The 17073-nt window shown below is 45.5% G+C and overlaps 1 protein-coding gene across 1 annotated transcript; it reads left to right on the top strand.

The window, feature by feature from the left end:
* Window positions 1–136: 136 nt before the first annotated feature.
* LOC146075780 (uncharacterized) lies at window positions 137–16086 on the top strand. The gene is made up of 2 exons (XM_083185368.1): window positions 137–518; window positions 11317–16086. Exon 2 carries the CDS (start codon window positions 11481–11483, stop codon window positions 12264–12266), a length of 786 nt encoding a protein of 261 aa, XP_083041494.1. The 5' UTR covers window positions 137–518; window positions 11317–11480; the 3' UTR covers window positions 12267–16086.
* Window positions 16087–17073: the final 987 nt, after the last annotated feature.

The following is a 17073-nucleotide window of genomic DNA, read 5'->3' on the forward strand; positions in this document are numbered from 1 at the left end:
CAGGCCAATCAATCAAACCCAATGGATGACCATCGATATGTAAAAATATCGATGGTTATCCATTGCATAGTTTAGCACTATCGATGGCCAGTTGCACAATTGCCATCGATGGCAAACATCGATGGCAATGGCAACGATGGCCATCCCTGCGCTGTGAGGGAGAAGCTGTGTGCGTGAGCAGAGGATTATGGGACATCACCGCCACCATTACGGCTTTACAGTCATATGACCTAGTGAGTGACACCACGAGAAGCGCGCGGGGACTGAGGCGGAGAAACCAACCGTTTCCCCGCCCAGTCGTCGTCCCGCCTCCGTACCGCCCAGCCGCTCCCCCTCCTCCCCCCTTACTCCGTGTCTCAGCCAAGGCTCCTGGTCTGTCCGCCTTATTCTCAGACTCCTCCTCACTGTATCCGCCCGGTGACTTGCCCCGGATGATATCCTTGACTGACTGACTGACTGTTCTTGCTGCAGTGAGGGAGCAACATCGCGGTCAGTGTGTGTATCCTGCAGGGATTCAGGTGAGTGCAGTGTGTGTGTCTGGCCCCTGGTGCTCTGCTGTGCATGCTTGGGGAAGTATAGTGTGTGCGGGGCACCAAGGGCAGGCAGGGGGCAGTATAGTGTGTGTGGGGCACCTGGCAGAGGGCAATATAGTGTGGGCATAGCACCTGGTGCTGGGTAGGGCAGGCTGGGGGCAGTATAGTGTGGGTGGGGCACCTGGTGCTCAGCGGGGCAGGCTGCGGGCAATGTATTGTGTGTTGCACCTGGGGCAGGCTGGGGGCAGTATAGTGTGGGTGGGGCACCTGTGCTCAGCGGGGCAGGCTGCGGGCAGTGTATTGTGTGTTGCACCTGGGGCAGGCTGGGGGCAGTATAGTGTGGGTGGGGCACCTGGTGCTCGGTAGGGCAGGCTGGGAGCAGTATAGTGTGGGTGGGGCACCTGTGCTCAGCGGGGCAGGCTGTGGGCAGTGTATTGTGTGTGGCACCTGGGGCAGGCTGGGGGCAGTAAAATGTGGGAGGGGCACCTGGTGCTCAGCGGGACCGGCTGGGGGCAGTGTATTGTGTGTGGTGTTTAGAGAGGGCAGGCTGGGGGCAGTATAGTGTGCGCTGGGCACCTGGGGCAGTATAGTGTGTACAGGTCCCTTGTTTCTTAAGCCCCGTACACACGGGGGGAGATATATTGCCCAGTGTCTCCTTTGCATCAGCGACCAGAGATGGTAGCTGATGAAAAGGACCTCTGCTGGGGGAGCTGCAGAGGTAATTAGCTGGTCGCAGGAGCAAGCTCCTGCGACCAGCGATTACAATGGGGCAGAAAACGGGAGCACGCACCCGGCGATTTATCGCTGGTGCGCACTCCAATCACTGGCAATATGGTCGCCTGCGACCATATTTCCAGTGATTATAGCCCCTATCGCCCCCGTGTGTACACAGCATTAAAGACAACTGTCATCAAGGTTTCTTTTGAGACTGAAATTGCAAATAGTGATGTGCAGATTAATTAAAACCTCATCATTTAATGATTTACAGCTTATACTAAAGCTAGGAACACACTGTCCCATATATCGTCCTTTCAGTTAGATATGGGGAGATGACGCTGGATACAGTGGAGTAGCGGATACATCGTAGGTGCGTTGACTTGCGCATAGCAGCGGTATGTCTGAGAATGCTGTCATTCACAAACACATCGTATCGTACAGACGCTGTTTATGCAGATATATCCAGCATGCTGTGTATATGGCAAGGCATGCTGGGGGTAGGCCTAATGTGTACCCAGAGTATGTGTCCCAAATTCAGATCTATGCTCTGGGAAACTAGGAAGTAATTAAATCCTTCACTAGTCAATTGCAGCTGTTTTTGCCGCTATTGAAGTCATTTTCGCCAATGTTTTGTCACTTTCTTTTCAAGCGAAAAAATGCCTCAAAGTGTTGAAAATGTCTGCAAAGTGGCGAAAACGTGGATCAGCGGTCCTATCCAGTTGTTTTATGGCACTTCTGAATTGTTCAATCTGGGCAAAAAATTGCCCCCCTCCCAATTATGGAGGAGGAATCCCCATTCGCCCTAGAAATTGAAGAAAGGTTCATATTTTGGTATTTCCTCATCTTTGAGTGTCACCAGACTTAGTGGGGGTTATCCTATTAGCAGTAGCGACACATTGCTGCTAATAAGTTTCCCAGGTGCTATCCTATTAGCTCCAATGCCTGCATACTTTTCCAACGATTCCTGCTGTTATCGGGTATTATGCAGCATGCCAAGCACAATACCAGATAAGCAACCGCAGGACCCTCAATAACACGTGGAATCAGGGACAGTGCAGCACAAGCTTTCTCGAGCCCTGATCTAGGTGGCAGCTCCATCATAGATTTATTATTTATTTTTAGTCCATCCTAGTGGAACTGCTAACCATATGATGTAGTGGGTTCCGAGGAGCCAGGGCACCTATAGCATAAGATCAGTTCCTATATTTAACAGTTTTTAAGGATCCCAGGGTTCCCTCCTGAGGCCTGACTTGGATGAAGAGGAGGGGATTTTACCTGAGGATGATTCCTAGGTACAAAAGTAGGAGGTTGACACCTCCGCTCCAGGAGTGGAGGATTTGATTGACTGGGCGCCATACATTGACTGTTGCGGATGATGAGGGTCTTTCACAGACAGATGGTCATTTTAAGCAAAAGCGTAAATCCTTGGTTACATTTCCCTGAGTTGTCAGAGTTTATTGTGGAGGCATGGAAGACACCTGATAAAAAGGTTGTTGTTACCAGGAGATATGAGAATCTTTACCCCTTGCCTGAGGAACATGTTAAGATTTGGGAAAAAGTTCCTGTGGTGGATGCCGCAGTTGCTTACTTGTCTGTCTATGGCCCTCCTGGTACAGAGTGGTGCTGTCTTTAAGGAGACAAGAGATTGGAAGGGTGCTTTAAGTCGACCCTTGAGGGGTTGGGCATATCCCTTTGGCTCTTACTAGCTTCGGCCTGGGTCTCCAGTTAAGGGGATGTGGACAACTGCTTTAATTGAGGTTCTTCAGTCTGAGGCCAAGTTGCGTTTGCTGGCTGAACAGCTACAGAGAGCGTCTGAGTATGTTTGTGAGGCCATGCAGGTATCTCTTGTTTCTGCTGCCACTGTTGCTGCTAGGAGGGCATTGTGAGGCTTGGGACGCAGACATGGAATCTAAGAAGTCACTTGAGGCTCTGGCTTTCCAATGCTGGGTCTTATTTGGTTCAGAACTTAAGTCTCTGATTAAACAGGCTACATGTGGTAAGAGCTTGTTTCTTTCCAAGTCTACTTCAAAACAGGGGTCTGCTAAGTTTTGGCCTTTTCATACCCCCCACCCCCCCACTGGCATAAGTCAGTCAGACGTTTATCCTCAGCATTTCACAGTCGGCCCTCTATGGCCAGATTCAGGGGCTTTGATTAGAAACCCTCCTTTAAGTCTAAAGACAATTCCTCTGCATGATGGGGTGGGTCTCCCTAATTCTGGGATCAGAGTGGAGGTTTGTCATTTGAGTTTTCAGGCCAGATGGTCTTTGTGTACTCAGGACCTTTGGATTTGGAGTTTGGTCTGAGGGTTACATGATAAACCTGCGGGGCTTGGTCCTGCGTCATTTTCTCTCCACTATTCTACCATAAGATCCTCTGCAGAGGCGCGCCATTTATGGAGCAGTAGACACTACGCAACAGTGTGATTGTTCCGGTTCCCGCAAAGGAACGGAAAAGAGGGTTCTACTTCTCTTTTTTTTTTGGTCCCTAAACTGGAAGCGTCCTTCCATCCCATCCTCAAACCCGAAGTCTCTCAACAAGCATTTTTGGGTGGATCACTTCAGGATTGAGTCTCTATGGTCCGTTATCCAGAGCATGGAACAGTGAGAGTATGTGGTTTCTCTATACCAGGTGTCGACAACCCCTCTCTCGGTAGTGATCCAGGTGGCTTGACCACTGTGCGCCCGCCCTTGCCTCCATCACCTGCCGCTGCCTTCCCGAGACAGACGCTAGAGGTCATATTTCACCTCTTGCGTCTGACGGAGCACATCGCTAAGCGCTTCCAGGTAACGTTGCGGCACTGTGCTCCCTGTCAGATGCTAGGGTGGAAAGAGATGTTTAAGAGGAATGGGGGTTGGAGAAGTGCAGGGTGGACAGAGATGTGCAAGGGTGATTGGAGTACAGAGAGGTGACAGTGGGGTGCAGGGGGGATGGGGTGACTGAGTTGTCCGGCCTCGACGTGCGGTGGAGCAGCAGTGAATAGCACATATAAACAGCTGTAGTTTGCAGGGGATTAGATGGTATTTGAAGAGAAAGAAGACTCCTTTGTTGGGGCACTCTTATATGGAAATTTACGAATGTAAAATTGATTGTGTGTAGGGTATGTTGCAATTTGAAGATGGAATAAGAGAAAACACAAAAAAAACAACTTAATAAAGGCCTCTCCAGAGTTACAGATGGAGCGGGAGACCTCTTTGGCTGGCGCCCGCCAGATCCCTTGCACTGGCGAGCGCCGGCGATAGAGACTGGGACGCATGTGCGTCCCAGTTTCCCGTCAGCGGGGGGACGGGAACCCTGTCTTCAGGGAGACAGACAGGGTTAAGGGGGGTGCGGCGAGGACCCGGGGCGACCGTCTGTGAGGCTGCAGGGACCCGGGGGAGAGCCCTGTTGTAAGGCGACGCGCGTCCATCTCGTGCGCGCGCGTCCCCTTACAGCGGCTGGCGGGGATGGCGAATGGCGACTCTTCCGCCATCCCCTGCAAAGATGTCTCCCACTCCATCTGTAAATGGAGTGCTAGTGTTACGGTTCTGTAGGGACTAGGTAAGTGCCCTGGTGAGAAATGAAATGTGTTAAAACTTTAACTTTTAATTAAACATTTTAAAATATACACTAGACAAACATATAGACATACATGAAAAAATTCAACACCCAACAATGATGGGTAGTACTCGTTGCAGCGGTGCAGCACATGTACTGTTTTTGACAGCTGTAAGGTCTGAAGATGCCTTACACATGCAAATATGTAATCTCTAGTTGTAGGCAACCGATATAAATGTGTAGCTAAGACTAAGTTAGTAAATTTGTTTCATTTGTATAAACAGTGTGGAAGCCGGTTTTTGAGACAATATGTTGGTCCTTGTTTTAAATAAACAATGTTTATTAGCTGACTGCAAAAAGTTGCCTAATACTAAAGATGTGGTCTCTGAATATGGAGTAGCAATCACTGAGAAAGTTTGTCACTAAGGACCTTATTCTTGTTAAGTCGGATGGCTTTGAATGCGGACGGACAGCCGATGGTTGATGTTTGCGCATGTGCAGAGGCGTATCTGCGCATGTGTGAATGCCGCGCATGTCCGAATACAGCGTGAATTCTTTACAGAAAATGATCGGTTGGAATAATATGAACAGGGGGCGGAGAGGGGCGTGAAGGAGTGTTTAGGCTCATTACCATATGCGTACGCTCTGCTTTTCATGGGCGTTCCCATGAAAATGCTGGGCGTACGTATGGTAATGCAGCCTTGTCGTACGTGTGGGGGCTGGGCATATCCCTGCTTTTGCACAGAGAAATGCCCGAGTGGTCTGGAGCACTCGGTGCTACCTGACCACTCGGTCCAGCATTCGATGGTCGGCGAACATCGGAGGATAGGGGAGATTCCCGTAGATGGGGGAGGTGTTCACATGAAAAATCCACTTGCGGACCGTTCGGTCGGCATCTTACCACATTCGAACGGTGTGAGCGGTCCATATGGAAGGCGGGGCTAAGAACACTCGGTTCCTGTCCGAAAATACGCATCCGACCGATTGAACTAGAATAAGGGCCTAAGTGCCAATGTGCGTTGTGTACAACGAGTATATATGATTAAGATGTAACCCGTGAAATATAAGTTATGATAATGGATGACTAAATGTAAAAAAATGGCAATTTAAGTAATTGCCAGTAAATAGGTCGGAGCAGGATGCACTACAAAGGAATATTAATTTTGGTTCAAAATACTTTAGTATACAAAGGGTGAAGGAAGAAGTGGTCAAGGGCAGGAAGGAAGAGGGAACAGGGAGAAGTAAGGAGAGGGAGAGAAGGGGGAAATGTAGGTAGGAAAAAGAGAAAGAAGGAACGGTGTAGGAGAGAGAGAAATTATAGGTTGAAGTCTCCCTTTTGATCCCAGAAATGTGATTCCAAACCGACTTTATATACCTGTAGCAGGACCAGGATACCTGATGTATTAGGGGGAAGTCTCCTTTCCCATTTGTCAGGATCCCTGAGTTCTGCCAGCTGCCACTTGGTGGTAACAGTGGTCCTCCTATGTATTGTGGGAAATCACACTCTTTAACAGGATCTCCTGTACTGTCCTTTTAACGGCTGCTGCTGACCAAGTATAAACCTGTAGTGGGAGATGGAGGTATTATATATGAGTATCAGAGAGGTCTCCCTTCTCTTATGCATGTATACTCCAGAATTTCCCAGCTTCCATTAAGATATTTGTGATGGGCTTTGGTTAGGTATATATGGTGAGCATGCTCTCTCATGTATAGGGAAAGTATTGGGTATATAAAGAGTGGACATCTGCTGTCCCTGAGTAGCCCAGAAACCCCCCTGGTTAGAATAACTCCATTGCAGGGTGAGTTCCTATGCTGTCAGTGGATGAGAGTGTCCACTTAAATATGTGATAAAGTAAGGAGAGGTAATCAGTTTAGGGCCTCCCAAGGTGTGCTGCTTTCTCCCACTTGTGTATGGTCACAGTGGTGGGGGATGAGCGGCACCTGTTAGGCATTCAGTCTGTTAGGAAGGAGGTTAGGACAGGGGTGCAGGATATGTCTGTACTATGAAGGAGGTTGAGCGGAGACAAGAGGAAATGGGTGCGGGGGAGGAGACGGGAGGTACCTGTACGTAATAGCCGGGTGATGCTGCGGGAGTCACTGGGAAGCAGCGTCTGAAGGGTTCCACAACCAATGATAGTTTCTCCAGGTAGGGCTTTGTCAAGGGGATTAGATGGTATCATGTGGTGCTCAGGAACTGGAGACTAACCAGAAGATAACGTGTTGAAACAGGCAGGATTAATGAAGGATTTCATATAGGGGAAAACTATAACAACCTTAAATACATCTTTTGACAAAAGAAGTCTAAGACAAAACAAATAAGCAAGTCCTTGTGGGGAAACTTGGATTTTCCAAGGGTAGTTAAGAAGAACTGTGCTGGAAGCTGGGGATGATGATTTGAGAGGATAACAGAGATTGTGATTATATCCAGAAAGAAGAGTGAAGCTGATAGCTGATAAAGACTATTGGATCCAATGAGAAGAGCTGAAAGACTTTGGTATACTGGAACTGGTAGTACTTGGAACTGGACCAGGAACTGGATGATACTGCAAAGGCCCAGAGGGTGGATGCGGACATGACCGGGAACTGGAACCGGAGGATATTGTAAATACCCAGGGGTTGGATGTGGACCAACGGGAATGGCATCCTGTAGAGAATGCGATGAGGTCAGGGTCCAGCTAGAATACACTGGCAGGCAGGGTAGCGTGAGCACAAGGCACTAGTATTAGTCAGGAATCTCCCCAAGGATGTGCACTGCTCATGAGACTTAGTACTGACCCAGAATAGCCTAGGCAGATCCCCTATATAGCTAGAGGGTGGCTACCATTGACTGATTGGTTGGAGATGGGAGGAGAGATCATGACCTGGCCAACACAGTTTTCACACAAGCAAGATGGAAGATATGACACACTGCGTCTATTCAGAGAGGCTGGGGGCATGGCCCCATAGCGAATAAAATGGTGGACGTGGCCTCGCAGGAGTGCCACAATAGTAGGTCACACGCAGATGTCCCTCCTCTACTTTTAGTGTTGGGAGTAATGGATGCGGCATATTGGACATTGCAGTGTGGCATAATGTGTAATGGACATTTTTCAGTTATTCTGCTTTTTTTTTTTTTTTTTTTATCATCTCAAGTAGCTCACGCCCTCAAAAAGGTTGGAGACCACTGCTGTAGCCTTTTAAAATTCCTATTTTCACATTCCCTTTTGAAAGGGGAATCAGTCTTTGCTATGGTTTTCCATAGGGTTAAGGCACTTAGGCCCTTATTCTGGTTGGTGCGGATATGTCCGCGTGCGTTCGTTCCGCCGATGTTTTGTGTCTGCGCATGAGCAGAGGCATATCTGCGCATGTGCGAAGGGGACATACGTCCAAATTCCGCATGAATTGTTTACACTACGAACAGGGGGAGGAGAGGGGCGTGAAGGGCTGTTTGGCCTCATTAACATATGCATACGCCCCAGAGATGGAGGAGGTGTATACATGAGAAATCCACTCGTGCTCCGTGCGGTCAGCGGCTTACTGCATTCGGACGGAGTGAGCGATCCGTACGGAAGGCAGGGTTTAGGACGCACGGTCCCGGCCGCATATTCGGCTCCGGCCGCACAGACCAGAATAAGGCCCTTAGTTTCAGGCTCTTCCCTTTAGTATTGCCAGGGTCTTTATGAAGATTATGGCTGTGATGACGGCTCTGCTTCATGTTTGGGGCATGGTTATCATTCCATATTTGGATGACTTGCTGATAAATGCAGAGTCAGAACAGATGCTTCAGGAGAACCTGGGGGTAGCGGTTACATTTTTGCTGGATCCTGAACATGAGGATGTCCCAGTTACTGCCGTCACAGTTTCTGGGGGTACCTTTTGACACTTCAAGAGTTTCTTCCGGAAGAGAAGGCCAGGGATCTTCAGGGTTCGGTTCACTGCATCTTGCAGTCCCGTCACCCTTCCATCTGGTCGTGCCTCCAGTTACTGGGGAAGATGGCGGCCACTTTCAAGACTTTGCAGTTTGCTCCGTTCCACTCCCATGAGGTTTCAATCCAACATTCTCAGGAGTTGCTTTGGCGATCCGAAGTCCTTAACACAGGAGTGTCTGGTTTTGTCTCAGGAGACTCGTCTGTCCTTTCAGTGGTGGTTGGTCTCAGACAACCTTTTGAAGGGGCAGTCGCTGTTGGCTTGGTCATGGGTGACTGACCACAGATGCCAGTCTTCAGGGGTTGGGGTGTGGTGATATTGCACCTCGGTTTACAAGGTCTCTGATCTTCTGTGGAGTCTATTCTCCCAATAAATGTGCTGGAGCTTGGGCTCTCCAGGCAATTTAGGTGGTTTTGGACAGCTTGCCATTTCAGAATCCGTTTGACATCAGTGTCTTACGTGAACAGCCAGAGAGGCACTTACAGCTGGGCAGCTATGCTCGAGGTGACGGAGATCCTGGTTTGGGCAGAAACTTATGTTCAAGCTCTATCTGCAGTCTTTATTCTGAGGATCTGTAAAGTGGAGGTGTGGAGGCAGCATGACTCATTTCCTATGTTTGCGTGAGTGCTGAAGAGCGTAAAGGCTCAGAAGGTTATGGTTATCCTAGTTGCTCCGGATTACATGCAGAGGGCCAGGTACTTGATCTCGGTTGGTGTCTGGACTTGTTGCAACAGGTCTCATTGGTCCATCAGGACCTAGCTCGGTTGGCTCTGACGACATGTCTTTTTAAACCTTGCTAAGGAAGAGCGGTTTCTCAAAGGTTGTGGTTGGGACAATGTTGCAGGCTCGCAAACTGGTTTATTTTAAGAACTATCACATGGTCTGGAGCGCTCTGTGCCGATTGCAGGAGGACCCTGACAGCCGCCACACACACACGGAGGACTGTGATAAGCTTGATCTCAACAAGGAGCAGCGTGTACCCGTACATCAACGGAGTTTACACCTGCCGGAGACAGTGCACTTAAGCCTGCATTTGGCTTGCTGGCCGGTGCAGCAGCTGGATGAGCACTTGACGCCGCAAGGCGATTGGCGGAGTGTGTACACACCAACCAACCAGGTACACGCCGCAGAAACGGTGCCAATTATTCTTTAACCATCCAAATGTTACCAACAATCACTGGTCATCTTACATCTGAGACCCAGGAGTGAGTAAGGAACCCACCCGCTCACTATCTGTTTCATTTGGGAGGACTTATTATTCATCACCATCCCCCATATTGTGCTTTGGGAATTTATCCCTCATCGTGTGACTGGAATATCTGCTCAATCCAATTGTCCAATCAAGACTTGGTAACTATAGGTTCCATTTACACAAATACACAATTGTATTGATGTGGTTTTTGTAACTTTATTTAATTGTGTTATGGCATGCATGCAATCTACTGTTTTATGTTATTTATTTATTAATTGTTTTTTAGTGTACAGAAGGCGCCTACTGGTTTTTTTTCTCTTGTATTTCTTCCAATTGAGGGCGGCATCCCTCTACCAGAAGGCAGCCATTTGTTCATAGCACACTACATCTGTCCCTAGCGCTTATATCTTGCTACAATTAAAACAGAACCTGCTCAGCTACTTAGAGCTCCTGCAGGTCAGCCTCACTATAGGACGTGTGACACGTGGCCCCAGTCAGAGGCCGGCTGCTGACATTGCGCCCCATCGGGCAGTGGAGCTCAATGCATCTGCAGCAGTATGAGTGCACGCAGACCTCAGTAAAAGTTTGAGAACTGTCTGCACCAAATCCCTGGTTGCAAAGCAGCAGCTTGTGCCCACACACACACTCCCGCTGCATCTCATCGCACAGTACAAAAAGTATTTGCTGCACATACTTTTTGTACTGTCTTTTCATCCATTTATGCGATTTAGCACAAAAAACGCACAGCAAAATCGGTGAGTGTATGGGCACCTTAAGAGTTAGGGCATACATTGGCAGTGCGAAGGCTGCTTACCTTCCAGACTTCCGATGCAGCCAGTAGTGGAGATTGCAGCAGAGGCCTCTATACACAGGCTACGGTATATCCTTCCCTGTCTCTGCAGATAGGTCACCCAGAGACCTGGATCCTTCTTCTATAATAAGGGGAAGAGATTCTTGACCTATGTAGGAAATTTGAGGAGAAAGCCATAAAACTTAATAGGTGTCTCGTGTGAAAAAGACAATTCCCTTTTCTCCGTTCATACCATAAATGTACTATTTTAAATATTAGATCAGTTTTGCTCAGCTACTTGAAATGGCTACAAATGAACCGGTTCTTTCATCCTACTACAAACATTTTCTCACAGGCCACCTAATCTAACACAATACCCTGAGTTAAGTTAATATATTTAAAGCTCCATCAAATTCTTTTAAATATGGTATTTGCCGCAGGAGGATAGTGGTCTCTGCTGCATGTTTGAATGGAAATAGGATAGTCATTTGTCAACATACACAAATCTAATCACGTTAAATGGCTGAGTCATTGTGTATATGAATATTCATGTTCCCTATAAATTATATTTTTTTTTTTTTGCAAAAGTAGATTAACCCTGATAACCTTTTATGCATTTAAATATAAACTTTGTTTTTTGCAGAATAAGGATCAGGATTCCAAAAAAGATTAGAAGACGCTGCGGAAAGTTCTTTGAGCCACCTACAAACATCTTTTTTTATTACACCTCTGAAACATTCATAAAAACTATTTTCTTTTCTGGATAGGCGAAAGCTTTTACAGATTTTTTTTTCTCTCATTTAATACATGATGAGTCTGACAAAGGAGAAAAATCATGTGTGTTCTGAGTGTGACCAACACTTTAATTGTAAGTCATATCTTGACTCACATATGAGGCGTCACACAGGAGAGAAGCCATTCATGTGTCCTGAGTGTAGCAAGTGGTTTAGTGATAAGAATTATCTTGTTATACACCAGAGGAGTCACACAGGGGAGAAACCATTCATATGTTCGGAGTGCAGTAAGTGTTTTCGGGAGAAGTCATATCTTGTTACACATCAGAGGGTTCACACAGGAGAGAAACCATTTAAATGCTCTGAATGCAACAAATGTTTTTCTGATAGAAAACAACTAGCTAGACATGAGATGTATCACACAGGCGTGAAGCCATATGAATGCTCTGAATGTAACAAGCGTTTTGCTAAGAAGAAACCACTTATTATACACCAGAGGACCCACACAGGAGAGAGACCATATAAATGTTCTGAGTGCAGCAAGTGTTATGCCCACAAGCACCACCTTGTTGTACATCATAGGGACCACACCGGGGAGATGCCGTTCAAATGTTCTGAATGTGACAAATGTTTTAAAAATAAGCAACAACTTGGCAATCACCAGAGGAGTCACACAGGAGAGAAACCATATAAATGTTCTGAATGCAGCAAGTGTTTCGCCCAACAGTCGCATCTTACCTGTCATCAGATGACTCACACAGGAGAGAAACCATATAAATGCTTGGAATGTGGCAAGTGTTTCACCAAAAAGTGCCATCTTGATAGACATCATATGAGTCACAAGAGACTATTCACTTAAATACCTGAATGCTGCAAGTGGTATACTAGTAAGATCACACATAGGATCTCATCGTAACTCGTTATTAATAAGGGGCATATCCAATTAGATTAAGGCTTTGGGTCAAACACTCAGAATGACTTGGTTATTTATTGATATTTCCTGCGTGATATTTCCTGCGTGTCATTAAAGCACAATAACCTATACAATCTGCATAAAGTGTATGGGTTTTCCTACACATTATACTTACCTGACATGGTTGTATTACTGATGACCACACCAGAGTTATCTGATATGTTTGCAAACAACGTGAAAAATTTGTGGGTAGCAGCTGGTTCCTAGGCTGTAAGTGACCCATGCAACATAACATATATGACCAGAATGGCAGTGGCAGCAGCCTGTCAACTGGAACACAAATTTTACTATCCACACCGCAACCAGTTTACTTTAGTAAACAGGTGATGAGCGATGCCCGAAGCATGGCAAGTGTACATTTGTGTTGGCTGTCATGCTCCCCTTGCCTTCCAGGTCATATGGTATGTCCTATCAGCCGGTACTCTTACTAAAGAGGATATATATTCCAATCTTATAGTGGAAAGCTACCAAATGATAATCTAGCACAGGGAAGGGGAACCTTTGGCCCTCCAGCTGTTGTTGAACTACACATACCAGCATGCCCTGCAACATATTTAGCATGGGCTTTTTAGCAAAACTGTAGCAGGGCATGCTGGGATGTGAAGTTCTTCCAAAAGCTGGATGGACGAAGGTTACCCTTCCCTGAGCTAGCAGCTGCCAATCACAGGGGAACCTGCTGTTCTGCCGATTACTGCTAGAAGAGAGGTCTCTCCCCCCCCCCCCCCCCCCCCCCCCCAAGCCCCTTCAGATAATTCTCAATGGTTTCTGGTGTTCAGGGGAAAAAAACTATTTACAAATATAAAAAATGGATGTGTTATAGCTCACAGACAATGTCTATGCCGACAGTAATAAGGTTAATAGCAGAAAGTCTAAATGTGGAAGATTGACATTGACAAGAGGTTGATACAAGCAAGTATCCCGCATGGATGGTAAAGTATTAAAAAGTAAAAAAAAAAAAGGAATAAAATTGTGAAGACTCATTTTGACACTTTCATGTCAAACATTTGGTGTTGACCTGTTGAATGTCAGCCTGGATGTTTTCTGTCGCCCATCTGGATACTTGTCTCAGCCAGCAGAGGTAATTAGTGTTAGGGTAAAGCCTGCTGCTAGTGCTGTAGGATATGCCCCTAAATGTGTTTAGATTGTTTTTAACTTTAATAAGCGTTTTTGATTGACAGCAAAAAAAAGTCTATATGAATAAGAACGACATGGACACCCGATTAGTGTAACGCGTCACCTTGCATAGGCTTGCGTCTCTCATGCCTACACATTGTTGACCTATAAACTGAATCCCAACTTATATCACTTCAATATAATTACAAGTGAGGACATTTATTTTCTGAATGACCTGTTTAATGTAAATCCGTCTGATTACAATACAGAAGATAACCCACTATAATTCCTCTGCACCAGTGGAACATAATACTTCATGTGTATGTGTGGTGAAACCCTCGGAAAGTCCTGAAATGATTATTTGTAAATATAATTTGTTGCTCTCCTGGTATAAGAGTAGCTGCTGGTACTGACCCCTAATACACTACGAATGAGATAGTATAGCAAGTTTCTTGGTGTAGTGCTTCTATTGGTTCTTATCCATCACTACCATTGGACTTTTAAAGTGGCTCTTCTGAGCTCAGGACTTTTTAAACACTACTAGTGCCCAAGTTACCCAGTTTCATGTGAGTTACTATCATACATTTTATACTTTTATCATGGATGTTGCTACGTATTATGAATTGATAGTAAGTCAAGGTTGTGATATATTTCTAAGGTTATGACCCACAAGTAGTTTATCTGTTGTTTTGTGTTGCATTTTATCTGTACTGCATGTGTATAAACCAGTGTATAGTATAACCATGGCCATATTTATATAAATAAAAGGTTAAATTGGCCTGCAAGGCCCTATACATCATTAGTAAATAGGGCTATGATTATAAACAAGATTGGTCCAAATATAAGTATCGCAATTTATGCTGGCAAAAGATATGTAAAAATAAATGCATATATTGTACAATAATCTGAATGAAAAGTAAATTCATATGCAACTGTATAAATCTGTAACAAGGTAGTGTGTAAGGAGTACTTTAATGTAATAGTAGTTTATCTGCCTTTTATTGTACAGTCTGGCAGTTAAAAGGACTGTGAGGGTTCATAGCTTCCTCACGCACATGGGGGGGGGGGGGGTTGCACTGCCCTGTGTCATTTGGAGAGACTACAGTTCCCCTGAGGGACATCACATCTTGGAGACCGATTGGCATCGACTGCAGCTGTTTGGAGCTGTAGCTGAGCATGAGGTACCTGTGCTATAGATGGATAGTTTGATTTCCTGGCTGGCTGTTGGGTATCAGCATCTGACTCCCATACAAGCTTTCACAGATTCAGTGGCTTAATGATGACAATGGTTAGATGGAATTATTGCCACACTTTCATTGGAGTTCTCAAAGTACACCCAGAGACTCTCGCATGTCCGGGACGCCGCAGTCATTTTTTCCATTTCAGCTACCCAGGCTGTGAACCAGGGCCCCCTTACTGGACAAACTAACGAAGACACTCATTAGTTATGGACTACTGACGAATACTTAAGCCCACAGTACCCCCATATATCATATATGGTTTGATTCTTTAGATTGATACCCTATGTATTCCTATGTTTGTAGTAGACCAGTGTAATTTATCTGTACAAACCAAGTTTTAAAAAAAAAAACTATTGAAAATAGCATACGTTTCCTTCATATGTACTAAAGAGACCCACAGAAAGCGTGTCCTCCACCTCCTTAACATAGGATGGAGTACAGCACCTATATTAAATATATGGTTAGGAGGCAGAAGCAACTCAAGGAGACACGGCCCGTACAGGAGAGCCATCATCTTTGGGCTGCTTTTACACCATAAGTGCGGCCTCAGAAACCCCAGAACTAATTTGTCTGTTGTCTCACTCTATGTCTAAATGTAGCAACCATGTAGAGATGCATTTTAAACTGATACATGGTCTCTACTTCACTCCTGCCAAGCTGCACAAGATATGGCCATCAGTTTCCAAGTACTGCTGGCGAGACTGCATGGAAGTAGGGGATAGCTTTCATGTATTCTGGTCATGCCCCAAAATTTGTCAGTTGTGGAGAGACGTATTTGCATTAGCCGCTAAGGTCCTATGAACACCTATCCCAGCGTCGCCTTCACTAGCCCTACTTTACACCTATCCGGAGGCTATGCCTACCACAGCCTGATATGTCCTTGGACATATACTAATAGCTACTAGAGCAGCATAAGCACAAAGCTGGAAAAACCCGGACCTCCCCACGCCTTGCAAAGATTATCTGAAAAATTCATTATGCATACCAAATGGAATCTATAGGTTTACCACACCCTTCCAAGCCCAAGTCACCCACATTTAAATTGATTAGCTGGCAGGAATACTCAATTTCTGGGGAAGGCCTTTATATTATGCTTAGATCAGACTAACCATGTTGACTGTGAAGTGATGCTTGTTTCATCGACTGTACATATATATCTTTACTGTTGTAATACAAGGTTCAACTATCTGTATTGTGTATGATTGACTAAATTGTATACTGTTATTTTATATATTATGCTTGAACTCTTCTCCACCCATGTTTCCCATTTTCTTTTCTGTACCCTTTCCCCTTCCGTGGTTAACGAAACACAATTTTCAATAAAAACGATGCAAAAAAAAAAACCTTGATGAAGTGTTGTCAAACACTAGATAAAGATATAAAAATATAGCATCTAGAAAGATAAATAAAAGGGGCTATTCATGTGTTCGGGTAGACTGCCTCACTGTTGGTTCCAGCTCCAATTCATTGAGTGAAATTCAGTCAGAAGCCATGATTTAAAGCTGTGTTTCAGAGGAAGTGTTTTTGACTTTGAACAGAAAGAACAATTACTGGACCAATTACATAGCAGCTGAAGTTTTTTCCACATGGAGACTGGGATCTAGGAACTGCTAAGCGTTTTGAGCTTCACATCAAACTAAATAATGACACTCCATTTATGGAAAGATCAAGGCGATTATCACCAGATGATTTTGAAGATGTCAAACAACCTCTTCACCATCTGTTAAAAAATAATGTGATTGCTATTTCAGAGAGCCCCATGCTTCACTGATTGTGGTAGCTCTCTGTAAAAAAATTGAGAAATAATCTTACAATTCCAGATCAATATAGACGAAGCACTTGATTGTCTTCATGACAATCAGTGGTTTTTCTGTTCTAGATTTAAGAACTGAATACTACCAGAGTGCTGAAGATCAGCAGAAAACTGCTTTCATCTGCCCCATTGGTTTCTATGAATTTCTTAAGCTGCCTCAAGGGATAAAAGGAGCCCCTGCTACTTTCCTATGGAAAAGACTGGGAGGTATGTGCTATAGCAGGGCTGGGACAACCGGCCCTCCAGATGTTAATGAACTACACATCCCAGGATGCTTTGCATTAGTTTTGCTATGTCGCCATGCTGAAACTAATGCAAGGCATGCTGGGATGTGTAGTACATTAACATCTGGAGGGCCGGTGTTGCCCAGCCCTGTGCTATAGGGAGGTACTGGTATTCCTTGACATCATTGTGTTTGGGAGGAACATAGTGTACGGCTACTTAAAGTACTTGATAGGTTGCAGGCCCTAGGATTGAAATTATCTGTACAAAAGTGTACAGATAAGTTGTCAGCCGGTTGTCAAAT

This window comes from Crinia signifera, chromosome 4 (genome assembly GCF_055691185.1).
Source record: "Crinia signifera chromosome 4, ASM5569118v1, whole genome shotgun sequence".
In the NCBI taxonomy this organism is placed as follows: domain Eukaryota; kingdom Metazoa; phylum Chordata; class Amphibia; order Anura; family Myobatrachidae; genus Crinia; species Crinia signifera.